Genomic DNA, 26,906 nt, shown 5'->3' with positions numbered 1-26,906 from the left:
CGAGGCATGTGGGATCTTAGTTCCCCGACCAAGGATCGAACCTGCGTCCTCTGCATTGGAAGGCGGATTCTTAACCACGGTGCCACCAGGGAAGTCTCTTTTTACGTTTCTGCTTAGGTATTTAACTAAGGATACAGATTTAATCATGTTTTCCCCCTGCTCCTTGTAACTTCAGTTTCAGCCACACTATTAAGTGTTATTCAAAGCAAACAGAAAATTAGAGCTATGTTTTGAATAGATAATTCATGGTATCTGGGCACTCTAATTTCTGGACTATCCCTAGACTAGATACACACAGAAGAGTCAGGAAATAGAGTCCCCTATTCGCATGATACTGTCTTCGAGAAGCAATTCATATCCATGCACTACACTTTAAAATATGTATAATAATTAATCTATGACTTAAATCACATACTTAATTATAATTTAAAGTGTTCAATTTTCTCTGGAATTCAATAAGCTGGCTGATTTTAATGTAACAGATCCATGTACTATAGAAAAAAAAAGTAAAACACTTCACATTTGTGAGGCTGAAAAATTTGGAAACTAAAGATGGCGTGCTCTTACCAGGACAGGATTCCTACAAAGCTCTGTACAGGGCACCTGTGCAGCGAGGGCGTCACATTGCCAAGGTGGCTCAAAAACTCCGTGGTTTCACTCAGTCTGCCAACTCTAAATATCTGCAAGATGTCCACTGGACTTTTACTGTAAGAATTAGAAGAAAATCTTCAGATTACATAATTGAAAGCAAAATAAAAAATTGTTATTAGCAGAAAACCCAAAACAACCCAAATGTCTATTATTAGAGAACTGATTCAATGAATCACAATGCAACATTTCTTGGAAATACTATGCAGCCATTAAAAAATCACACTCTTAAAAATAATTAAGGGGGGCTTCCCTGGTGGCGCAGTGGTTAAGAATCTGCTTGCCAATGCAGGGGACAAGGATTTGAGCCCTGGCCCAGGAACATCCCACATGCCACAGAGCAACTAAGTCCATGCTCCACAACTACTGAGCCTGAGCTCTAGAGCCCGCAAGCCACAACTACTGAGCCCATGTGCCACAACTACTGAAGCCTGTGCGCCTAGAGCCCACCCTCCACAACAGGAGAAGCTACCGCAATGAGAAGCCCGTGCACCGCAACGAAGAGTAGCCCCCGCTCACCGCAACTAAAGAAAGCCCGCGTGCAGCAACAAAGACCCAACACAGCCAAAAGTAAATAAATAAATAAATTTATTTTTTAAAAATTTAAAATAAATAAGGGTATAAAGCAAAACTTATAGCAAAAAATAAGTGTTAAAAGTAGGTTATAAGGACTTCCCTGGTGGCGCAGTGGTTAAGAATCTGCCTGCCAATGCAGGGGACACAGGTTCGAGCCCTGGTCCAGGAAGATCCCACATGCCGTGGAACAACTAAGCCTGTGCGCCACAACTACCGAGCCTGCGCTCTAGAGCCCGCAAGCCACAACTACTGAGCCCACGTGCCACAACTACTGCAGCCTGCGTGCCTAGAGCCTGTGTTCCACAACAAAGAGAAGCCACCGCAGTGAGAAGCCCGTGCACCGCAACGAAGAGTAGCCCCCGCTCGCCGCAACTGGAGAAAGCCCACGTGCAGCAACAAAGACCCAACACAGCCAAAAAATAAATAAATAAATTAATTAATTTAAAAAAAGTAGGTTATAAGACATTAAGCAAAATATGATCCCATATTTTATCGAATATATAATATATAGAACATACTAATTGAATAAGTTCATTCATTCAACACTCATGCATTCATTTAACAAGTACACCCAGTGCCTAGTACTCTACCAGCACTGGCAATAAGATAACATGGGCTCCACCTCGTGGAGCTTACATTCTGATGAGAGAGACAGAAGTCAAGAAGGTGACAAACACCTGATTTTCTGTGCTACTCAGCAAGCCAGCCAGGTTCAGAGAGAGGGTGGCCAAGAAAGGCCTCTCTTTGGAGGTGACATTTATTGGACGTGGCCAAATACGTGTGCTAAGATCTAACTGGTTGTTTGGGGAAAGTTGACTGGATGGGCAGGATGCAAAGAACATCAGGAAGGCTGCTGCTGCAGGGGCGTGGTCTCCGCTCAAGGCAAGAAGCCAGGAGTAAACGGCTTTTGGAGGCAGAGCTGACAGCACGGGGATGCGGGGACGAGGGAGAGAGGATCGACGATGGCTCGGGGTGACTAAGATGGGGAGTGTGGGGACAGACTGGGGGGCTGCCGAGGGACCGGGCTGTGGGGGCTGGCTGGTTACCGGAGCCTGCTGAGCAAATCAGCAAATGTTACTAACCACAACTTTTATTTCAGACAGCTGGCTTCCCAGCACCCTCTGGGTGCAGACAAGCAACAGTGATCCAACTGGGGAAACGTTCTATACCAAAATGCTAACAGTGGTTATATTATCTCTGCGTTATCGCTGGGTGGGGAGATTTTGGGCGATCTTTAATTTTCTTCATGCTTTCACATACTTTCTAAACTTTTAGAAAAGAACGTGAATTTTATAACTAGAAAAAAATTAATATGAAAATGTCATTATTCGTGAAATGAAATGGAGAGAATCTACTTTTTCACAGCAGCGGAATCTCTCCCTAGGGAGAGGCCCACTTTTGATGTATGAATTCTTTAATACTTGGAGGTGGGGTGGTTTGAGATCGCCAAGGGCTTGCTGTAGTTACATTAGATGGTTGCTGCTCCCTCCCCAGGGCTTGAAGATGCAGCTGCTCCTTCCCTTTGACTCCCTGTAAAAAGCTGGTGACTCCTCTCCTGATTCTACTGTCACTATTACTAGACTCCTCAGATACCTAGGGGAGGCTCAAAGCCAAATCAGCTAAAACAATCTTGAGAAAGAAGAACGGAGCTGGAGGGATCAGGCTCCCTGACTTCAGACTATACTAGAAAGCTACAGTAATCAAGACAGTATGGCACTGGCACAGAAACAGACACATAAATCAATAGAACAGGACACAGAGCCCAGAAATAAACCCACACACTTTGGTCAATTAATCTATGACAAAGGAGGCAAGAATATACCATGGTAAAGGCCATATATGACAAACCCACAGCAAGCATCATACTCAATGGTAAAAAACTGAAAGCATTTCCCCTAAGATCAGGAACAAGAACAAGGATGTCCACTCTCAACACTCTTATTCAACATAGTTTTGGAAGTCCAAGCCACAGCAATCAGAGAAGAAAAAGAAACAAAAGGAATATAAATTGGAAAAGAAGAAGTAAAACTGTCACTGTTTGTGGATGACATGATACTATGCATAGAAAATCCTAAAGATGCCACCAAAAAACTACTAGAACTAATCAATGAATTTGGTAAGGTTGCAGGATACAAAATTAATGCACAGAAATCTCTGGCATTCCTATACATCAACAATGAAAAATCAGAGAGAGAAATTAAGGAAACAATCCCATTTACCATTGCAACAAAAAGAATAAAATACCTAGGAATAACTCTGCCTGAGGAGACAAAAGACTTGTACTCGGAAAACTATAAAACACTGATGAAAGAAATCAAAGAAGACATAAACAGATGGAGAAATATACCATGTTCTTGGATTGGAAGAAACAACATTGTGAAAATGACTATACCACCCAAAGCAATCTATAGATTCAATGCAATCCCTATCAAACTACCAATGGCATTCTTCACAGAATTAGAACAAAAAATTTTACAATTCATATGGAAACACAAAAGACCCCAAATAGCCAAAGCAATCTTGAGAAAGAAAAACGGAATTGGAGGAATCAGGCTCCCAGACTTCAAACTATACCACAAAGCTACAGTAATCAAGACAGTGTGGTATTGGCACAAAAACAGAAATATAGATCAATGAAACAGGATAAAAAGCCCAGAGATAAACCCACGCACATATGGTCACCTTATCTTTGATAAAGGAGGCAAGAATATACAATGGAGAAAAGACAGCCTCTTCAATAAGTGGTGCTGGGAAAACTGGACAGCTACATGTAAAAGAATGAAATTAGAACACTCCCTAACACCATACACAAAAATAAACTCCAAATGGATTTAAGACTTACATGTAAGACCAGACACTATAAAACTCTTAGAGGAAAACACAGGAAAAACACTCTTTGATGTAAACCACAGCAAGATCTTTTTTGACCCACCTCCTAGAGTAACAGAAATAGAAACAAAACTAAACAAATGGGACTTAATTAAACTTAAAAGCTTTTGCACAGCAAAGGAAACCATAAACAAGACAAAAAGACAACCCTCAGAATGGGAGAAAATATTTGCAAATGAAACAACAGACAAAGGATTAATCTCCAAAAAATACAAACAGCTCATGGAGCTCAATATTAAAAAAACAAACAATCCAGTTAAAAATTGGGCAGAAGACCTAAATAGACATTTCACCACGGAAGACATACAGAGGGCCAAGAGGCACATGAGAAGATGCTCAACATCACTAATTATTAGAGAAATGCAAATCAAAACTACAATGAGATATCACCTCATGCCAGTCAGAATGGCCATTATCAAAAAATCTAGAAACAATAAATGCTGGAAAGGGTGTGGTGAAAAGGGAACCCTCCTACACTGTTGGTGGGAATGTAAATTGATACAATCACTATGGAAAACAGTATGGAGGTTCCTTAGAAAACTAAAAATAGAACTACCATATGACCCAGCAATCCCACTACTGAGCATATACCCTGAGAAAACCATAATTCAAAACGAGACATGCACCACAGTGTTCATTGCAGCACTATTTACAATAACCAGGACATGGAACCAACCTAGATGTCTATCAACAGATGAATAAATGAAGAAGATGTGGCACATATATACAATGGAATATTACTCAGCCATAAAAAGAAATGAAATTGAGTTATTTGTAGTGAGGTGGATGGACCTAGAGTCTGTCATACAGAGTGAAGTAAGTCAGAAAGAGAAAAACAAACACTGTATGCTAATGCATATATATGGAATCTAAAAAAAAAAAAAAAAAAAAGGAACTGATGAACCTAGTTGCAGGGCAGGAATAAAGACGCAGACATAGAGAATGGACTTGATGACATGGGGGGGAGGGTGAAGCTGGGGCGAAGTGAGAGTAGCATCGACATATATACACTACCGAATGTAAAATAGTTGGCTGGTGGGAAGCAGCCGCATAGCACAGGGAGATCAGCTCGGTGCTTTGTGATGACCTAGAGGGGTGGGATAGGGAGGGTGGGAGGCAGGCTCAAGAGGGAGGGGATATGGGGACATATGTATGCATATGGCTGATTCACTTCGGTGCACGACAGAAACTAACACAGTATTGTGAAGCACTTATACTCCAATAAAGATCTATTGAAAAAAAAAAGAATATACCATGGAGAAAAGACAGTCTCTTCAATAACCGGTGTTGGGAAAATTTGACAGCTACATGTAAAAGAATGAGATTAGAACATTCTCTAACACCATATACAAAAAATAAACTCAAAATGGATTAAAGAGGGAATTCCCTGGAGGTCCAGTGGTTAGGACTCCACACTTCCACTGCAGGGGGCATGGGTTCAATCCCTGGTCGGGGAACTAAGATCCCTCATGCCACGTGGCACAGCCAAAGGAAAAAAAAAAATTAAAGAAAAAAAATGGATTAAAAACCTAACTGTAAGACCGGATACTATAAAACTCCTAGAGCAAAACAAAGGCAGAACACTCTTTGACATAAATTGTAGCAAAAATTTTCTGGATCTGTCTCCTAGAGTAATGCAAATAGAAGCAAAAATAAACAAATGGGACCTAAGTAAACTTAAAAGCTTTTGCACAGCAAACGAAACCATAAACAAAACAAAAAGACAACCTGCAGACTGGGAGAAAATATTTGCAAATGATGTGACCGACAAGATATTAACTTCCAATATATACAAAGAGCTCATACAGGTCAACATCAAGAAAACAAACAACCCAATCAAAAAGTAGGCAGAAGACCTAAATAGACATTTCTCCAAAGAAGACATACAGATGGCCAACAAGCACATGAAAAGATGCTCAGCATTGGTAATCATCAGGGAAATGCAAATCAAAACCACAATGAGGTTATCACCTCACACCAGTCAGAATGACATCACTAAAAAGTCTACTGGGACTTCCTTGGTGGCACAGTGGTTAAGAATTCCCCTGCCAATGCAGGGGACAAGGTTTCGAGCCCTGGTCCGGGAAGATCCCAAATGCCATGGTGCAACTAAGCCCGTGAGCCACAACTACTGAAAGCCACACACCTAGAGCCCATGCTCCGCAACAAGAGAAGCCACCGCAATGAGAAGCCCACGCACCGCAACGAAGAGCAGCCCCCACTTGCTGCAACTAGAGAAAGACTGCACGTAGCAACGAAGACCCAACGCAGCAAAAAAAAAAAAAAAAAAAGTCTACAAATAATAAATGCTGGAGAGGGTGTGGAGAAAAGGGAACCCTCCTGCACCGTTGGTGGGAATGTAAATTGCTGCAGCCACTATGGAGAACAGTATGGAGGTTCCTTAAAAAATTAACAATAGAGCTACCATATGATCCAGCAATCCCATTACTGGGCATATATCCAGAGAAAACTCTAAGTCAAAAAGATACATGCACCCCAATGTTCATTGCAGCACTATTTACAGTAGCCAAGACATGGACGCTACCTAAATGTCCATCCATGGAAGAACAGATAAAGAAGATGTGGTATATGTACAATGGAATATTACTCAGCCATAAAAAAGAATGAAATAATGCCATTTGCAGCAACATGGATGGACTTAGAGATTATCATACTAAGTGAAGTCAGACAGAGAAAGACAAATACCATATGATATTACTTACATAGGGAATCTTCAAAAATAATACAAATGAACTTATTTACAAATAGAAATAGACTCACAGACGTAGTAAAAAACAAACTTATGATTACCAAAGCGGAAAGGGGTAGGGAGGGACAAATCAGGAATTTGGGATTAACAGATACCCACTACTATATACTACAAGGACCTGCTGTACAGCACAGGGAACCATATTCAGTGTCTTGTAATAACCTGTCATGGAAAGAGTCTGAAAAAGATTCTATAACTGAATCACGTTGCTGTACACCTGAAACTAACACAACATAGTAAATCAACTATACTTCAATAACAATTCAAATCAAAAGAAATCAAACTAATTTGATTATATACAGAAAGAAAATCTGGAAGAAAATCTGTGGGAACGGATTTTTTAAATTGTGGTGAAAGTCACATAACATAAAATTCACTGCTTTGCAGTATACAGCTCAGTGGTATCTGGTGCCTTCAAAATGCTATGCAGCCACCACTTCTATCCAGTTCCAAAACGTTTCATCACCCCAACGAACGCCCCACACCCTTCAGCAGTCGGGCTCCATTCCTCCCTCCCCTGGCAGCAGGCAATCTGCTTTCGGTCTCCAGGGAGTTGATTTATCTATTCTAGGTACTTCATATAAATGGAGTCATGCAATGTGTGGTCTTTTGTGTCTGGCTTCTTTCACTTAGCAGGAGGTTTTCGAGGTTCACCCATGTTGTAGTGTCTATCCGTACTTCACTTCTTTTTATGGGTGAATACCACTCCATTACATGGATATGCCATCTTTTGTTAATCCGTTCATCCACTGATGGACCTTTGGATTATTTCCACCTTTTGGTTATTGTGAGTGGTGCTGCCAAGAACATTCAGGTACAAGTACCTGAGTACTTGTGTTCAGTTCTTCTGGGTCTATACCTAGGAGTGGAACTGCTGGGCATGTGGTCATTCTGTGTTTGATTTGTTGAGGAATTGCCAAGCAGCAGCTGCACCATCTTACATTTCTACAAGCGATGTATGAGGGTTCCAATTTCTCTGCATACTCATCAACACTTATAATTTTCCATTAAAAAAAGCCATTTTAGGGGATGTGAAGAAATATCGGGAATGGCATTTGGGGACGACTGACCAAGCAATGCAGAGCATAATTTCAGAAAGGTCCGAATTAGTCCGTAAGGGAGGTGTGGCTGGGTATAGCTCTGGTGGGTGCTGGAAAACCAGCTCTCAAGACAACAGCAAAACCCACACACAGCCCTGATCTGTAGCATTTGCTGATCCTCCCACCATAGCTGATATCAACTTACTAACGGTTTAACAATCAGTTCACAAAATTCCTAAACGTTTCGCAATTGGGCCCTGCAAGCTGGGCCGAGGGCAGCAGTTCACTGCTGGTGCTTAGGAGTATGGCGGCTGAGGGAGGGGAAGCTGGCCCGTTACGGTGAGACCCAGGATGAGGAAGACGGGGCAGAGGGCTGTGACAGTGGCCCGAATGAGCAGACCAGTGGAAGCCAGTTTCTGAACCTTGAAGCTGTCCAGACTCTTAGCCACGGAGATTCCACAGGGGTCCTGACCCAGCGAGGGCCTGTCTGAGCAGCTGCGTCACCTGTGTTTGCTGTACTGCTGCTGCCCCCGGTTGACGTGCAGAAGGTATATCAGCGCAAGAAAGAGGGGCACGGATGGCCCGTGAGGAGATGGACGAGACCCACGGTTAGGGGCGCCGTATCTCCTGGCATGTTTTCCAGGGTTTCACCTGTTTTCATGCCACGCAGTGGCCAGTTTAGAAGTGGCCGCACACGTGTTCTGCATTTAAAAATCTTAATTTGAGTGGATTTTCCTGTACAATACCCTTCAGAACTCAAACACTGTATTTGAGAACAAACTCCAATACTCTCCCATCTAAATTTTTAAAGTTTAATTCTGAGCAAGATTAGGTAAGCCTGCAACGGACTGAAATCGTGGGGAGTGTTTAAGTACAGAGTACAGCTCCAAGCCCCACTACAGACCCAGAAGTAAGCATTTGTCATCACACCGTAATTACTTTGATAGTGAGGGTTAAATATCTAGGTGTGTGGAGATCAGCTCTAACAGCATCTGAAACAGTATCACATAAGAGCAGATCCTCACCTATTTCCTTTATGCTTACCTGTGATTATTCTGCAACACCTCTAACTCTGAAAAATTCTTCAGTGTTCGGTTCAACATGCTCAATTTTGCATCTCAGAGCTCGGTATTTGGCAAGAGATGGTGGGTTGGGTTTGGACAAATTAGTTTCACAGAGGTTAACCATGTCTCTTATTAGCTGTAGGTAGAAATGATTCATACACGTTAGAATTACCACATATTAAAATATTTATATCATATTGTACTTTCTCAAAAAGATTGGATAAATAAGCTTTTTTTTCCCCTAAAGCTTTTCATCAATACCTGCCTGGCCTATGAGTGGTGTATTAAAGTTGACACAGTTGCCTCAGTGACAGCACAATGTACAATAATAATAATAGTGTACGTTAGTATAGACATGATTGTTTATCGAGTGTTCTCAGGTACGTTATTCCTTTAATCCACACTACTCCATTTGCCTTATTAGATCTCATTATCCTCACTGTGTACAGTGAGGAAAACGAGCCTGTGAGAAGTTTCCACAACAAGGAGGGGATAGTGACTAAACAGGAACTCAGATCATCAGACTTCAAGTCCAAACTCCTTAACAAAAATTCATTAAGCCTGTTCTGTGTGCATTGTGTTAGGTTTGAAGGATACAAAGATGAATAAGACGCATGCCTTTCCCTGGGAGGGAACCCAAGTGTTCCACAGGTCACGGAGCTTGGACGAGGGAACACGGCTTCCGGATAATCTGAGTTACATTTTTTATGAGGATTTGTTGTTTTCAGCATCTTTGAGACTAAAGAGACACAGAAGGGGAACGTCAGCCATTCTGCGGCCACTAGTGTGGCGAAGGCCTTTGAACTATAATTCAAATCCACCAGGCATAAAATAAAAGATTGGTACAGTCTTTTCCATATAAAAGTAAACAATTTCTTTACGGTAAAACAGAACAAGCCAACCACCACCACCAACACCAACAAACTCACCATAAGCAAAGAAAAAAACCCAGATAAACTGCAGAAAATATTTGCAATTCATCTCACAGACTAAGCTCCTTAACTTACAGAGGTCCTAAAAATCATGAATAAAAATATCAAGATCCAAGAGGAAAAGAGGCAAAGGACACGAATAGACAGTTCACGGAAGAAAAAACACAAACATCCCTGAAATATCTGGAAAGGCGCTCAGACTCACTACACCGACATGCCGTTTCTCATCTGTACACTTGGTGAAGTCTAAAAGTTTGACAAAGACACTGTTGGTAAGGCGATAGGAAACAGAAACCCTCATTCACTGATGGTGAGAGGGCAGCACAGAACAACCCTTAGGGAAGCAGACAAAATCTATCCCAATTACATAGGCATTTATTCTTTCAGCCTGTACTTCTACTTCTGGGACCACATCTCACAGATACCCCTGTACAAGTATGAAACGCCAAATATACAGAGTATTTATTCCCTGTGCCATTGTTCGTAGTAGCAAAATCCAGAAACAATCGCCATGTCTGGCAGGAGGGGATGCCCACCAAGGTGGCACATCCCACCGTGGGAAATCTCTACGTTCAGGGTATGTTAGGTGAGGAAAAAAGGTGCAGAACAGCAAAGAGAGTATACGACTTTTTACGTAAAAAAGAAGCGGGGAGGACTAAGCATATATGTTCATATTCATATTTATTTGCATAAAGAAATGGTGCAAAGACAAACAAGAAACTAACAGAAATGGTTACGTATTGGGGTGGAGGAGCTGGAATAGGGTGGCGGGGACAGGGAAGGACAGAGGTTGCTCTGAGGATACCTTTTAAATATAATATTGACTTTTGAATCTTGAAGATGTATTACCCATTGAAAATATAAAATCTAAGTTAAAAGTATTCAGATGAAAAAAAAAAAAGTATTCAGATGGGCACCACACATACCCTCTCAGTAGGAAAACCAGCAACTGAGGTTATGTAGGGTGTTAGGAAAATCATGGAATTTTAAATTTGGAAGCGTCCTTCATCATCGCATTCACTGGTTCATCTCATTTGTTGGTTCTGCACTTATTTTGGATTACAGACTCCTCTGGGAATCTGTGGGAAGCTATAATTTCCCCCAAACATGCAAAATTTAACATCTACAAACTCCTCTGAAGTCTAGAGGTCATGGATCTCTGATTTTGTCCCAAAGCCTTCATGCTCAGATGCGGCAACCCAGAGCCAGAGAGGGAGAATGGCCTCATCCCAGGCGAGGTGGGCACCATGTCTGCCTTCCTGCGGCGTCTCTGAACTGAGCTTCTCCTTCCGCCCCTCAGCTGGAGGGAGATGGCCCATTTCCGAGCAGTAATTCTATCCTCCTCAGCAGTGACTGGCTTAAGAATGCACACATGACTCACTTCCGGCCAAAGAGATGGAGCCTTACAATAGCCAAACCACGGAAGCAACCTAAGTGTCTGTAGACAGAGGGCTGGATACAGAAGATGTGGTACGTATACACAGTGGAATACTACTCAGCCATAAAAAAGCATGAAATAATGGCATTTGCAGCAACATGGAGGGACCTAGAGATTATCATAGTAAGTGAAGTAAGACAGAGAAAGACAAATACCATATAATATCACTTATATGTGGAATCTAAAAAATAATACAAATGAACTTATTGACAAAACAGAAACAGACTCACAAGCATAGAAAACAAACTTATGGTACCAAAGGGGAGGGGGGAGGGATAAATTAGGAGTTTGGGATTAACAGATACACACCACTATATATAAACGAAATAAACAACGAGGATTTACTGTAGAGCACAGGGAACTATATTCAATATCTTATAATAACCTATAACAGAAAAGAATCTGAAAAAGTGTATGTGTGTGTATATATATATATATATATATATATATATATAATATACATTTAAAACCAAGTCACTTTGCTGTACACCTGAATCTAACGCAATATTGTAAATGAACTATACTTTAATTAAAAAAAGAAAAGAAGTAAGAATCTGCCGGGGGCTTCCTCTTAGAGACACGAGAGGAACGCTTCAGCTGGGATGCTGTGAGCTGATGGTAAGGGGAGTGGCTGTTGGGGGTGGGAGCTGTCCCTGCAGGAAGCACGGCGATGGGAGCAAGCCGGGCCCTGAGGCCAATGCTGCCTCTGAGTGAACTGGACCAGCGGCCGCCCCACAGCGGGACTTCTCGTCCTGCAGGGTGATAAAGCCTCCTCGTTGTTCAAGTCAGGAGCAGCTTTCTGTTTCTTCCTGGAAAGAACCCTAACTCATCTCCTGACCTGGAAAATCATCTCACAGCACAGCAATTCTAAACACTTGCCTCTGCGCCACTCTTCCAACACAGGCTCGTTCGGGAGCGTGGTTCAGATAACTTCCGTAAGGACCCAACTCATTCCAAAACGGCTCACGGTTTGTTTTTGAGCAAACTCTAGAGGCAACTTTCATGATTCAATGTTACCTTAGTCATCAGATGTGAAAAGACCCCTCTTCCCTGCCCCCAACAAATTGTAAACTGAATTCCACGGCGCAGAGGCTGACCAGGCAGAGGTCCCCTTTCTTAGCCAGCAGCCTCAGGCTGACCTTCTCGGCCGGGGCGGCTCTGTGAGGTATTAACCTGTAGAACTCAGCCATCATCGTCTGCACTTGTTCCTGTTTCTCCATTTCTCAGCGCTTCCTTTACTAGGAGGAGAATTCCCTCTGCCTTGCTCACCTTTAAATAGAAGATGACATATGATTATTAAAACAATCTTGATAATCTAGAAAAAGTAAAGTAGCATGTATAAAAATACCTAAAACGGTTGTTAGGTACATCACAACTACTAGTTTTCTACTGGACACCGTCATAAAACAAATGCCATATTGTTGAAGATGCATCTCATTTCCAAAACTGGGATCGGCTTAACTAGAGGAAAGAACCAGAGTCCTGAATATCAGTATGTCTGTACCTACGTCTGCGTCCACAGAGAAAGGAATCCTCACGCGGGAGACCCGCTTTTCACTCAAGAAATTTAGAAAGATGCCAGGTCAGACTAGGAATGAAACCCACCAGAACACTTCGAATTACACAAGTGCTTTTGGACTTCACCCCAGAAAACCTTTTTCTCCATGAAATGAATCCGTTTAACTCCAAGGAGGAGATGGTCTGTATTATTTTAATGTGACGGTGCAGCTGTCCAAGCTGTACCACTGAGAATACCTTCTTCACCTGCTCCTTCAACTGTACACAATTAAGAAGAGCTTTCTGAGGGCTGCAGGTGTGCCTGCCTCTCCCTAAGATGGTCGAAGACACAAGATGGTCACTCTGAAGCAGATCAGGGCCTGAGCCTCTCCCTGAGGACCAGGAGCGCCCGTGTCCCAGGCCTGACGCAAACCTGCTGGCCTAGGAGCTCCTGAGGTTGACACTCCACAGACAGGGGCTCTATTCCCTTGGAAGCTCATTTCCCTGCAGTGGCCTCAGTGTCCCTTTCTCCAGGTGAGAAGGAAGAAGAGTCAGGAAAAGCAGGTCGGCCCCATCAGAGTCGGCCTCAAGGACACTGGACTTACGTCATTAAGGCTCGTCCTGTGCACCGGTCTGAGCACTGTGTGCCCCGGGCGGCCGAGAGCTTCCACCCAGAGCATCTCCACCAAACCACTCACCTCTGGGCTCAGAACGCTTGAATTTACGGCCTCCTCTGAAAGGAGCTGCAACCACAGAATAACAAGAAACACCAACCAAAAGAGTTCATGAGTGGGTTTATGTAACATTGAGATGAGCAGAGGTGTGAGGAGAGCCAGGAGGTGACGGCCCGGGAGAGGGTGCCTTAACCCCGGGGCCCTCTCTGCCGGTCTCCCCCTCTCCCCCCTTCTCGTTACCCCCATGTTGTTTTCCCTCCTGCCTTTTTCTTCGCCCCGTTAGCTTTAGGCCTGTCAGCAGCATTGAAGGCTAAGTGGCATTAAGGGTTGAGGACCCTCACCCCTGGCCTGGGTTACGAGGAAATCTTTTGAAAGCGGGGAAGTTAGTGGCTCATCCTGGAACTCCCTCCCCATGCCGCTTCCAGGCCTCTCTGTGGGCTCACCTTTCCTTCTCTCAACTCCTGCTCTCATCTCCTGCCAGCTTTTGATTTGTCATGTAGAAAACATTTCTATTAAATATATTTAATCAATAATACGAAATAATATGTAGACATCAGCCTTACTGCTTGCAGTTTTTCACATGCTAGCTGGGTTGCTTCCGGTGCCAGATGTTCTCTTAGTGGAAATCCTTGTTTCTTCAGCTCTTCAATGTAATTTTCATAGTATTCATTCGCATCTGTAGAGGTTTTCTTTACAGAGAACTGCCTCCTGGTCTGTGAATTACAGTCCATAGCAAAGCGTTAGGATCTGAGGATATGGTAGCCTGTTAGCACATCAGTCTTTAAGGAACACCTACTACGTACCATGGGGAACAGGAATACAAGTAAGGCATTAGTTCCCTGCCGTAAAGGAGTTTAGAAACTAGTTTTTTCAAAGATTACTTACATCTTCAATTCTTCACAAAACAGTCTCAAACCTGAAAGTTGTGGGGAAAAGCCTGAGAGGCACAACAGGTGGAAAATACACACTGGACTCATGGAAGAGCCTCTCGAACATTCATTCAGCTCATTCAGGTCCAGACTCTTGCTTTAGACACTATTCTAATTTGCCTGAAGTCTGGCCTTCTGGGAACAGAAAATCAGGCAAGGGGAAGGAGAGACATACCTCAGAAATGAGTCATTCTCAGCATAATGCTTCTGAGATCCATCTGTGTTGTCATGTGTGTCAGTAGTTTTATTGTTACTGCTGAATAATATTCCATGATATGGATATACCAAAATTTGTTTGTCCATTAACCGGTTGATAGACATTTGAGTTGTTTTGGGGTTTGGGTTACCATGAAAAAAGTTGCAATAAACATTCAAATATAATAAAACATTTGTAAAAAAAATATGTTTTCATTTATCTTGGGTAAATAACTAGGACTAGGATAGTTGAGTCATTTGGTAAGTGTATATTTAACTTCATTAAAAAGTACCAAGCTGTTTACCAGCGTCTAAACTATTTTGCATTCTCCTTAGCAGTGTATGTGAGTTCCAAATGCTCTGCATCTTTGCCAAAACTTGCTATTATCAGGATTTTTTTGTTTTCTTATTTTAGCCATTCTGATAGGAGTGTAATGGTATCTTATCGTGGTTTGGATTTACATTTTCCTAATTACTAATAATGTTGAGCATCTTTTCATGTGTTTATTTTTCATTCATATACCTTCTTTTGCAAATTATGTGTTCAGATCTTTTGTCTATAATTTTATCTGGTTGTTTTTCTCTTTACTGATTTGTAGGAGTTATTTATATATTCTAAAAACACATTTTATACCAGACACATATTCTGCAAATATTTCCTCCAAAGCTAAGGCATGTAGCTCTGTTTTCTGGATAGTGTCTTTTATAAAGCAATTAAAAAAAAAAAAAAAAAAAAAAAGGAAATGAGGCATTGTTAGAGACAAGACACGGTCTAAACGAAAGTATCCCCCTTGGCAAGGAGAAAGGCAGGGATGCTGGCACGTCATGCAGACAAAGGTAAAGGCAGGCCGGGAGGGGCCCCTGCATAGGCAAATGTCTCCGTCATCCCAGCCGTCCTGATGGGGTGTTTGTCTTCCCGAAATCCTGCCCCCGCCTCAACCTTGGAGAACGTGGAGGACTTGCCCAGCATAACCCTCCTGCGCTGGCTGCAGGGCACACACCACGTCCAAGTCACTTCATTCAGGAAGGTAAAATTTAGCACAATTTTGGAAGATTTCCACCAAAATGGTTTAACAAAGGAGAAGGGCCAGCTCACAGAGCCTCTTGTACAGAAAAGCTCTGTCCGTCTGGTCAGGGAGGGTTACTCCCTTCGAGGGAACAGAGTCACGGTCGAGCACGAGGTGAGTGAGGGAGGCCAGAAGGGACGGCTTCCGTTCCAATGAAGAAAAAACTCCAACACATCCTATCATGGTTTTCAACTTCATTTTTACTTACTTTTTACCCACACAACTAAATTCTCCACAAAATATGGTATACATTTTTAGGTAAAAGGTTAACAAAAGCCTTTCTTCTTCTTGGACACATTTGACCTTGGGTTAACTTTTTATATGTTTCCATGGAATCTGGATAAGGGTGGATGCCAGATGTAACATCAGGCAAAATTTCTTGGGTATCAGAGACCTCTCCTTAATGACCTGTCCCGGCACTGGAGGTCAGTGAGTGAATGCAGACAGCGGGTGGCGAGCCTGCGCCCTGGGCCCGGGGCCCTGCATAACCGCCCTTCCCTGGGCTGCATCACGGGAGGTCTGGGCCCCTGGAGAGATGGGAATCTCCTTCCTCAAACCAGAGCTGACACCTCGAGCGGGGCAAAGTGAGGAGCGCCCAGAGCCTGAGGGAACTGCTGTGCGGACGCTGCTGAGCCCTGCGCCCCCCGTAAGTCTGAGGGTCTGGACAGAAGACACTCTGACATGGGCTGCAGATTTTACTGGAACTTTAGGTATTGGCGCTGGGTTTGTTTTTGTTCCATTATTGTTTTAGGTTGGAACCATGCCCTTGACCTGACACAGACCTAGCGAAGGTCGTGGCCTCTATGCAGCCCTCCTTGCTGTCCCTGAGCCCAGGGCACTTCGCGTACATTTCAGGATCAGTTGAGTCATGGGGGGGTGGGATCATGATGTGTTGTCCCTCCCAGGTGGCAGCTTCCGAGGGGCGGGGTATGAAGTCTTTTCATCTTTGGGCCTGGCCTCTAGTTGGCTGCTTGGTACACAGCAGGTGCTTAATGAAGTGTGTGAAGGGATCTCTGTGAGGTGTGGACATTAGGAAAGTTTCCAGAAGTGACTCAGAACAGGAGCAGGAACGTGCACCCCAGGGAATGTTTTCCTTTGCCGAGAATTCATGCTGCTCCCACCCTGCCCTCCTCACTTCCACATCCCAAAGAGCACATCTCCACTTTTCAAAACTGTTTACCAGCTAAAAAGAAGAAAGTTAACAGATTGGCTGGTTCAACTGACCAGTGTTAATGAAATTAGCTATGAGCAAGGTGGGTAAACACATAGAAGTCAACATGAAGACTGTACCTCGATGCCGTCGGCCAGGAGGAAGTGTGCGGATATCAGAAAGCTGTGGTCCCCGGGGTCCTCGGGGCTCTGGGGGCACCTCAGCTCCACCATGGCTGTCTCCTTACCTCCCTCTGTCCCTACCTGGAAAACAGGTTGTTCTTTCTTAAGCTGCATTCATTAAATAACAAACCATACACGCCATTTTAAAATGTTGATTATAAAACTGATACATGTTCATTTGCAGATATAATTTAGAAAATATAGAAAGTAAATAGAAAAAATAAAAATCATCTGAAGTCCTACTACAGATACATGATCACTATTAATATTTTGTTATATTTCCTTCCAGTATTTTTGCTATAGATACACCTGTATATGTTTAAACTGTACCACTTTTCATATTTTCTTAATCACAGAGGAAATGTTATTTTCAAGTAACATTTTATTAAAATACCTAGAAGATACAAATGGAACATCATTTTGAATGCTGGTGTTATTTTGCATTTGTATGATGTCCGAGGAAAAGTTTTTTGTTTTTCTTTTTAAGGAAAAATAATGGAAATTCAACATAGTATAAATACTTGGTGCCAAAGTAGACTTGGTGTCTACTCTTAAAATACAAGAAACTGTTAATAACAGGGAGGAGTACCTTTATTTTTTAATGTCATATTAAGATTTTATACTGTTTACACTTTTATTATAAGCATGCATTTCTTTTACAATAAAAGCTAAAAATTAAACATTAAATTTTAAATGTAAAAATTTTCTTGACTATTAAAAATCAACTCATACACTAAGGAATATTTATTCAGGATATGCACAATTTTTCAAACAACAAAAAAATTATCAAACAGGAAAAATAATTAGAACAGAACTTTCAAACAGTTCTGTTCCCCCAAATAGAAATCAGACTCTTACTTTTTCCAAGGTGTTATATTTTGCAACTTCAAAATCTTGAGGAAAATGAGGAATTCCAACATTCTCTGTATAAAACCTGAAATTTGTATAATAAAATTTTAACATTAAAATGAACTTTTATACAGAATTTTCATAAAATTTTTCTTGTAGATCTCCTAATTCTATACCAAATACATTATAAGTCCCTAATGCCCCCTTAGATATTCTAAAGATGGTTAAAAGGTCTTGTGGAATGATCTGGATTCCTCCTTCACATAATTCTAGAGCTCTGATTCTATAGTGAGGCTGCAGTGGCGGCGGAGGTGATGTGAAGCAGAAGCAGAGGCCCCTGACAGAGGCAGGAGACCTGTGTTCAGTCTGGGCTCCGGCCCTTAGAAGCCGGTCACTCCAGACAGACCCCCACCTCTCTGGACTACAGTCAGCTCTGCTTTAAAATAAATAAACTAATTAACTAACTAATTAATTTTTTAATTAAAGGTGTCAGACTTATAATTTGTACTTTTAATTTTGATATTTGCTCTCTCCTTTAACACGAAGATTAACAAATAAAGTAAGATCAAATGTGATGTCTAATTGATATTGCAGTTTGGGGTACGTATGCTTTAAGAAGCCATGTAGAACTTCAGACTCATATACTCCATTTGGGGAAGGTTGTGTTACTTCCATTTTTTTAAAATATCAGGTAGAGAGTAATGAACTGTCTTTACTCTGAAGGCTGTTCAGGAAGGTAACAGAGTGAGCAGACTGCTCAAATCTCATCTCCAGTGGTTTTTCTTTATTAAAATCAATCTAACAATTACATCTAATCTCATATAACACTGACAAGATAAAAATAGTTATCACTATAGCAGTTGGAGTAAGTCTTAAATAAATAAAAACTTAATAAAGAGTTAGAGGGACTTCCCTGGTGGCACAGTGGTCGAGAATCCACCTGCCGATGCAGGGGAAACGGGTTCGAGCCCTGGTCCGGGAAGATCCCCCATGCCGGGGAGCAACTAAGCCCGTGCACCACAACTACTGAGCCTGCACTCTAGAGCCCGCGAGCCACAACTACTGAGCCCATGTGCCACAAATACTGAAGCCCGCGTGCCTAGAGCCCGTGCTCTGCAGCAAGAGAAGCCACCGCAATGAGAAGCCCGCGCACCACAACGAAGAGTAGCCCCCGCTCGCTGCAACTAGAGAAAGCCCGCGTGCAGCAGCGAAGACCCAACACAGCCAAAAATAAATAAATAAATAAATAAATAAATAAATAAATAAATAAATAAATAAATCTGTGACTCTGTTTAAAAAAAAAAGAGATAAGATAAATTAAAATACTACAAAAAATACTGAAGTACTAATAGCCTTTTAATACTGTGCTTGAGGTTTACAAAACATTTTGCCAACTACGGCGAGTCTTAAGGATCAGAAGTCGATTACTTAGTGAGTTCAACAGTATTTTCCTTCTCTGTGGAATTGTCCAGGGATGGATCATCAGTTTTCACTTCTACAATTAAAACAAACAAAACACGTTTACTACTCAAAGATTTATTAAAATTAGTTAACAATAAATGTTGGAATTATTAAGCTTCTTTTTTTTTTTTTTTTTTTTTTTTTTTAACAATAATTTTCTTTTATTTTTTTTTAAGTTTTATTTATTTATTTATGGCTGTGTTGGGTCTTCGTTTCTGTGCAAGGGCTTTCTCTAGTTGTGGCAAGTGCGGGCCACTCTTCATCGCAGTGCGCGGGCCTCTCACTATCGCGACCTCTCTTGTTGCGGAGCACAGGCTCCAGACGCGCAGGCTCAGTAATTGTGGCTCACGGGCCTAGTTGCTCCGCGGCATGTGGGATCTTCCCAGACCAGGGCTCGAACCCGTGTCCCCTGCATTGGCAGGCAGATTCTCAACCACTGCGCCACCAGGGAAGCCCTATTAAGCTTCTTGAATATGGTCATATCTGCCATGCTAGTCTGTTTTTTCAGGTGTGCTTAAATTAGCTCTAGTTATTAGTAATCCAAGGACAAGTGGGAAAAGAGGAAGGTAGATTAAAAGACAGTGAAAAAAATCATTGTAATTCTATTTATTAGGCACGTGAGGAGAACTGATTGATAGGTATACAGTTTCAAATGGCATTTTTCTATTCTGGAGATTACGGTACGCATAGTCATGAAAAGTGTTACTGTGGGTCAGAATGAGCTCTGAGCACCATCGTGTCACCAGCGAAGGAACTGCGGAGGCTCTAGTTTAGAGGGATCCAAGGCTTCTATGTGAGGCCAGACAATTTTTGCGTCCTATTTTTCTTATAGAGGAATCGTAACACTATCTATTATGATATGGGAATAACTTCTGATGCAAGAATGTCTTTCCGGTTCTATAGAGATTTCAAAAGTCATCAGTGTATTTGTAGTAATTCTGAATCTGACTGTATTACTGGATGTTGAAAAATATTTTCAATATAAAAGGACTTTACTATCCTGCCTATTTTGTTTTAGCTACCAATGTCTGAGACAGTAAGAAAGACTGATATAACAGCAGTTCTGGGTAATCGTTTGTCTAAAGAGGCTGCATCACACCACAACATTTAGATTCTAAAGCTCTTATAAATAATTCACTTGATATCATACAATATGATATCTAACATACATCATGTCCTTATAAATTAATATTTATCAGAACTGCCTGCAAGGACCTACTGTACAGCACAGGGAACTATATTCAATATCTTGTAATAACCTATAATAGAAAAGAATCTGAAAAAGAACATATATGTATAACGGAATCACTTTGCTGTATACCAGAAACTAACACAACATTGTAAATCAACAATACCTTAATTTAAAAAAATAGAACTGGGCTTCCCTGGTGGCGCAGTGGTTGAGAATCCGCCTGCCAATGCAGGGGACACGGGTTCGAGCCCTGGTCTGGGAAGATCCCACATGCCGCGGAGCAACTGGGCCCGTGAGCCACAACTACTGAGCCTGCGCGTCTGGAGCCTGTGCTCCGCAACAAGAGAGGCCGCGATAGTGAGAGGCCCGCGCACCGCGATGAAGAGTGGCCCCCGCTTGCCACAACTAGAGAAAGCCCTCGCACAGAAACGAAGACCCAACACAGCCATAAATAAATAAATAAATAAATAAATAATTAAAGGTGCTAATAATTAAAAATAAATAAATAAATAAATAAATAAATAAACCCAAAAGTTTAACAAAAGAAGAACTGCCTGCCTTTTTATTTATTTATTTAGCTGCGATGGGTCTTAGTTGCAGCACGCGGGATCTTCATCGCGGTGTGCGGGGTCTTTAGTTATGGCATGTGGAATCTTTTAGTTGCGGCATGCAGGCTCTTAGTTGTGGCATGCATGTGGGATGTAGCTCCCTGACCAGGGATCGAACCCCGTCCCCCTGCACTGAGATTGCGGAATCTTAACCACTAGACCAACAGGGAAGTCCCCTGCCTGACTTTCTATTTTATTTATTTATTTATTTATTTTAAGTGTATTTTTTTAAAGTCTTTATTGAATGTGTTACAATATTGCTTCTGTATTATGTTTTGGTTTTTTGGTGGCGAGGCATGTGGGATCTTAGTTCCCCAACCAGGGATCAAACCCACACCCCTTGCACTGGAAGGCAGAGTCTTAACCACTGGACCACCAGGGAAGTCCCTTGCCTGACTTTTTAAATTGAAGTATAGTTGATCTACAATATTATATTCATTTCAGGTGTATGACATAGTGATTCAATATTATTACACATTATACTCCATTTAAAGTTATTACAAAATAATGGCTATATTCCCTGTGCTGTATGATACGTCTTGTTGCTTATTTACTTTATACATAGTAGTTTGCTCCTCTTAATCCCCTACCCTTATCCTGCCCCTGCCCCCTTCCCTTTCCACATTGGTAACCACTAGTTGATTCTCTGTATCTGTGAGTCTATTTCTGTTTTGTTATCTTCATTCTGTTTGTTTTACTTTTTACATTCCACATATAAGTGGAAACATACAGTATTTGCCTTTCTCTGTCTGAATTATTTCACTGAGTATAATACCCTCCAGGCCCATCCACGTTGCTGCAATTGGCAGAATTTTATTATTTTTTATGGCCCAGTAGTATTCCATTGTATACATGCACCACATCTTCTTTATCCATTTGTCTGTTGATGGACACTTTGGTTGCTTCCATGTCTTGGCTATTGTAAATAGTGCTGCTATGAACACCTGGGTGCATGTACGTTTTCCAATTAATGCTTATATTTTCTTCTGATAAAGATCAAGCAGTGAAATCCATTGATGGATCATATGTCAACTCTATTTTTAGTTTTTTAAGGAACCTCCTTACTGTTCTCCATAGTGGCCGTGTCAATTTACATTCCCACCAACAGTGTAGGAGGGTTCCCTTTTCTCCACACCCTCTCCAGCATTTGTTATTTATAGACTTTTCGATGATGGCCATTCTGACTGGTGTGAGGTGATACCTTGTTGTGGTTTTGATTTGCAAAAACTGCTTGACTTTTGACGAGGTGTGCCTTTCTCTATGTCCAAAGGCTTTCGTTTGGGCCAGATTCCAAACTAAAATTTGGGTTTATAAAGGAGACAGGTTTCTACTGGAGAGCACAGCTAGTGTGGTGCATGCGTGACCCACGCTGTCTCTTTCCACAGGCCTGGGCGCCCCCCAGCCGCCCTGGGTGTTTCTGCTCAAGGCAACCACACCCCTCTTTAAAAATTCCACCAAAAAAAGAGAAGATGCATTGGGCTATTATCTCAAGGTGAGCTTTCTGACCAAGCACACAACCACCCGGAGGCCAAGGAGAAGTGCTGTGCAGAGAGCAGTCCGACATCAATGGCGAGCCACGTTGGGAACCCAGCTGAGAGTGGGGTCATCTCCTAGCTTGTCTGTTGGGCTGCATATTCTAAGGACCCAGACAGAAGGCTTAGTGGCCTGTCTCTTGTTCTGCCTGGGTTATGACTCTCAGCTTTCTGCAACATGGCTGAGATGTGCAATGCGAACTGCTCAGCTGGCCTGTCGGATGAAGGAACACACCTTGCAAATGTTACTGATGACTGTTTATGAACGTACCTTGACAGGAGAAAATGCATTTTTTTTGTGGGAGATCTTGGAAAGACTGTGAAGAAACGCAGTCAGTGGCAGAACAAAGTGGCTCAGATAAAGCCATCCTACGTGGTAAAGTGCCACTCCACTCCAGCTGTACTCGAGATCTTGGCAGCTCTTGGATCTGGACTTGCTTTGTTCCAGTAAAACTGACATGGCTGCAGTGCAAGAATCGGGTGTATCTTCAGAAAACATAATTTACACAAGTACTTGCAAGTAAGCATCCCAGATAAAGTATGCAGCAAAAGTTGGAGTGAATATCATGACATGTGACGATGAAGCTGAATTGAAGAAAACTGCACACCATCACGCAAATGCCAAGACTGTTATTTCATTAGGTTCACTTGGTTCATCTGTCCTGGATCTGGGGGTGCTGGCAACATCCACACACCTCTGCACTCTGTAGGCTCCACGTGTGCTGCTGCTGATGTAGAGCAGCTGGACCATCTTCTTCCCCTTCCCTTAGGGCCTTACTACCTATGACAGCAGAAGGTAACACTGGAGGTGAACACTGTAACATGAAGTGTGGCACTACCCTGAAGATCAGTAGGCATGTTTTTGGAATGTGCTAAGGAACTTGATGTCTAAATCACTGGGGTTAAGGGGACTTCCCTGGTGGTCCAGTGGCTAAGACTCTGTGCTCCCAATGCAGGGGGCCCGGGTTCAATCCCTGGTCAGGGAACTAGATCCCACATGCCACAACTAAGAGTTTGCATGCTGCAACTGAAGATCCCGCAGGCCGCAACTAAGACCCCGCACAGCCAAATAAAAAAATAATAATAATAAAATAAATAAATAAAAATAAATGAGATAATATATTATTAAAAAAAATTGGGGTTAAATTTCATGTTTCAAGGGTCTGCAAAGAATCTCAGGTATACGCCCATGGTCTATCAGATGCTCGGTGTGTGTGACATGGCTGGAGAACTTGGCTCCACGATGAACATGTTAGACGTTGGTGGGGACGTCACAGGAACAAACTTCAGCTGGAAGAGGTTAATCATGTTGCCAGCCCTTTGCTTGATGTCCACTTTCCTGAAGGATCTGGCGTTAAGATAACTTCAGGACCTGGAAGATACTGTGTGTTTTCTGCATTTACATTTGCTGTTAACATCATTGCAAGGAAAGTTGTTGAAAATGATACATTTTTCTCTGGAATAGAAAAACCAGAAGTGATGAACCAGCCTTCATGTACTATATGAATGATGTTGTTTATGGTTATGTTACAAGTAAACTGTCTAAGGACTTAAATACCATCCCATTCACAAGAAATACAAGGAAGATGTTTACAAGCAGCCCTTGCGGTCCATCCTGTGATGAGGTTGATCAAATTGTGGAAAACTCTCTTCTTCTTGTATGTGGGAGATTGGCTTTTCTCTGATAACACGGGAGCAAATTCTTTCCATGAACCATCTGCTTTTAATTATTATTCACAGGCCAGCCATTTATTACATGATGTTATTCAGTGATTGGCATGAGATGCAGGATGCTGGAATCACATCAGACACAATGATGAAAGCTTCTTCTTTGTGCCTTCGTTCACTCGGCCGAGGCTACAAGACAGCTTCTCCACTGAAGCTTAAACAGGTGTTAACACTTCTTTAGATCTGAAGTTGCAGGGGAAGCTTGTCTGGTCTACGTTCCAGTGTGGAAAAAATGTGAACAATCTTATTCTGTTAATTCTCTTGGAAACAAAGACTATTAGTAATAGGTATTTGGAACCAGATGATATCAGCTTTCATCTATAATTCACTGGGGGTAATTGGGAGATTTAGGTAATGTATCCAGATTTAAACTTACCAGTTTGCCCTACCCCTTAAGCATTTAAAATAAAATATGCAACAAAATGGATGACTGAGTGGCAATGGAAGCCCATTAACTGGGTTCCCCATTAAACCATTTACATACAAGTGGTACACAGTTTTTTTTTTAAATATATTTATTTATTTATTTATTTATTTATTTATTTATTTATTTATTTTTAGCTGTGTTGGGTCTTCGTTACTGTGCGAGGGCTTTCTCCAGTTGTGGAGAGCGGGGGCCACTCTTCATCGCGGTGCGCAGGCCTCTCACTATCGCGGCCTCTCTTGTTGCGGAGCACAGGCTCCAGATGCGCAGGCTCAGTAGTTGTGGCTCACGGGCCTAGTTGCTCCGCGGCATGTGGGATCCTCCCAGACCAGGGCTGGAACCCGTGTCCCCTGCATTGGCAGGCAGATTCTCAACCACTGTGCCACCAGGGAAGCCCTAGTACACAGTTTTATATTAAGGGTTCATGCTAAAAAGTCTGTAAAGTTAATGTCTTTCTCTCAGATATATCAAATGTCAGTGGAAGAACAGTGTGACTTCAGTAGATATGTTTAGTGTATATAGAATGTGTAAATTTAAGCTTTGAACTGTAGTTTAATAAATGTAAAATTGCATCATAGTATTTGTTGTATTTGACCTAATGTAACCTTTGTATGACTGCAATAAAATTTTGCATAGAGTAAAAAACAATTACACTTCAGGTTTTCTGAGATTATGAGTGTTTTTGTAGTCATTTTGAATCTGACCACACCAGACTGAATATTGAGAAATCTACTTCTATTGCTAAAGTAGTCTTTTGTCCCTCACTAGTTTGCTGTCCATTTTCTGAAACAATAAGACTACTTATTTTCATAGTATTTCTGGACAATCCTTTGTCTATAATATCATTGACAAACCAAAATATTTACTATAGAACCTCTAATACATTAAGCACTTGATATGAAATACTTACCAGAGCTGCCTTTTTTTAAAAAATTTATTTATTTATTTATTTATGGCTGTGTTGGGTCTTCGTTTCTGTGCGAGGGCTTTCTCTAGTTGTGGCAAGTGGGGCCACTCTTCATCGCGGTGCGCGGGCCTCTATCGCAGCCTCTCTTGTTGCAGAGCACAGGCTCCAGACGCGCAGGCTCAGTAGTTGTGGCTCATGGGCCCAGTTGCTCCGTGGCATGTGGGATCCTCCCAGACCAGGGCTCAAACCCGTGTCCCCTGCATTGGCAGGCAGATTCTCAACCACTGCGCCACCAGGGAAGCCCTGCCTGCCTTTTGATCAGGAGTTGGTGTGACGTCCAGTGACTTACAGGGATCGTAATTCTTTATGTCCACCAGTCTCCTTTCTTTGATAGATTCCCATATAAAATCTGGGTTTGCAATATAAATATGGTTCTTTTGGATAGACTTCAGTTGATACTGGCTCAGAACATCAGCATTGTCTAAGATTACATGTGTACACTAAGAAAAAAATCAATTCATTATGCATTAGTTAAAAACAAAATTTAAATAAATTATTTCTACCTGTTTCTCACCCCATTTGTAATAATTTTTTTTCAGATTTCTAAAACTCTTATGAATGACAATTTCTAGTTACATAAAAGTTTAAAAAAATCAACAGAGTACGGATATGGATAACGATAATTGATTTACCATCTAACCACCTCACCGTAAGAAGTAAACATTGAAGTCCAAAGTCGTTAGACCCAGGCCTGCAAATGCAGGGCCTGCCCCTGTATGCTGCTCTCCCCTCTGTGGGTCATTGGCGGGGCTGGCCCAGCCTGCCCCATCCTGGACCATAGCCCTGGGGTTTGCCTACAGGAAGCCTGATTTGTTCTGTGAAGCACATTCAACTCCAACTGGGTGCTGGGTGCTTCTCTGGTATTTAATAGTTTGCCTATGAATATCAGAAACAGAATGTCCCAGTTTACCTATATTTTAGGCAGAATTGTATATTCTTCCCTTACACAGCTTTCCTCACTTACCTGACTCACCATTTCTGTGGATGGATGAATAATTCATGCCTGTTCTCAGTTCATTTTCTGGGTAGAGAATGACAACATGGTCTCTCATTTTTAGAAACTCTCACATACTGTGAGTGCAATCTTTTTGGAC

The 26,906-nt window shown here is 42.0% G+C and overlaps 1 protein-coding gene across 1 annotated transcript; it reads right to left on the bottom strand.

Moving 5' to 3' along the window:
- Positions 1-637: 637 nt before the first annotated feature.
- Positions 638-26,788, bottom strand: PARP4 (poly(ADP-ribose) polymerase family member 4). Its single transcript, XM_036832034.1, has 11 exons — positions 26,777-26,788; positions 26,060-26,252; positions 25,756-25,764; positions 19,329-19,395; positions 17,910-17,985; positions 17,010-17,132; positions 14,092-14,241; positions 13,460-13,597; positions 12,537-12,626; positions 8,968-9,129; positions 638-705 (listed from the first exon to the last, which is right to left on the bottom strand). The coding sequence occupies exons 1-9, from the start codon at positions 26,786-26,788 to the stop codon at positions 12,540-12,542; spliced, it is 855 nt and encodes a 284-aa protein (XP_036687929.1). The 3' UTR covers positions 638-705; positions 8,968-9,129; positions 12,537-12,539.
- Between the last annotated feature and the right edge of the window lie 118 nt (positions 26,789-26,906).

Source organism: Balaenoptera musculus, chromosome 18, assembly GCF_009873245.2.
Source record: "Balaenoptera musculus isolate JJ_BM4_2016_0621 chromosome 18, mBalMus1.pri.v3, whole genome shotgun sequence".
In the NCBI taxonomy this organism is placed as follows: Eukaryota; Metazoa; Chordata; class Mammalia; order Artiodactyla; family Balaenopteridae; genus Balaenoptera; species Balaenoptera musculus.
The sequence above is the reverse complement of the archived record's forward strand: the minus strand, read 5'-3'. Positions and strand labels throughout refer to the sequence as shown.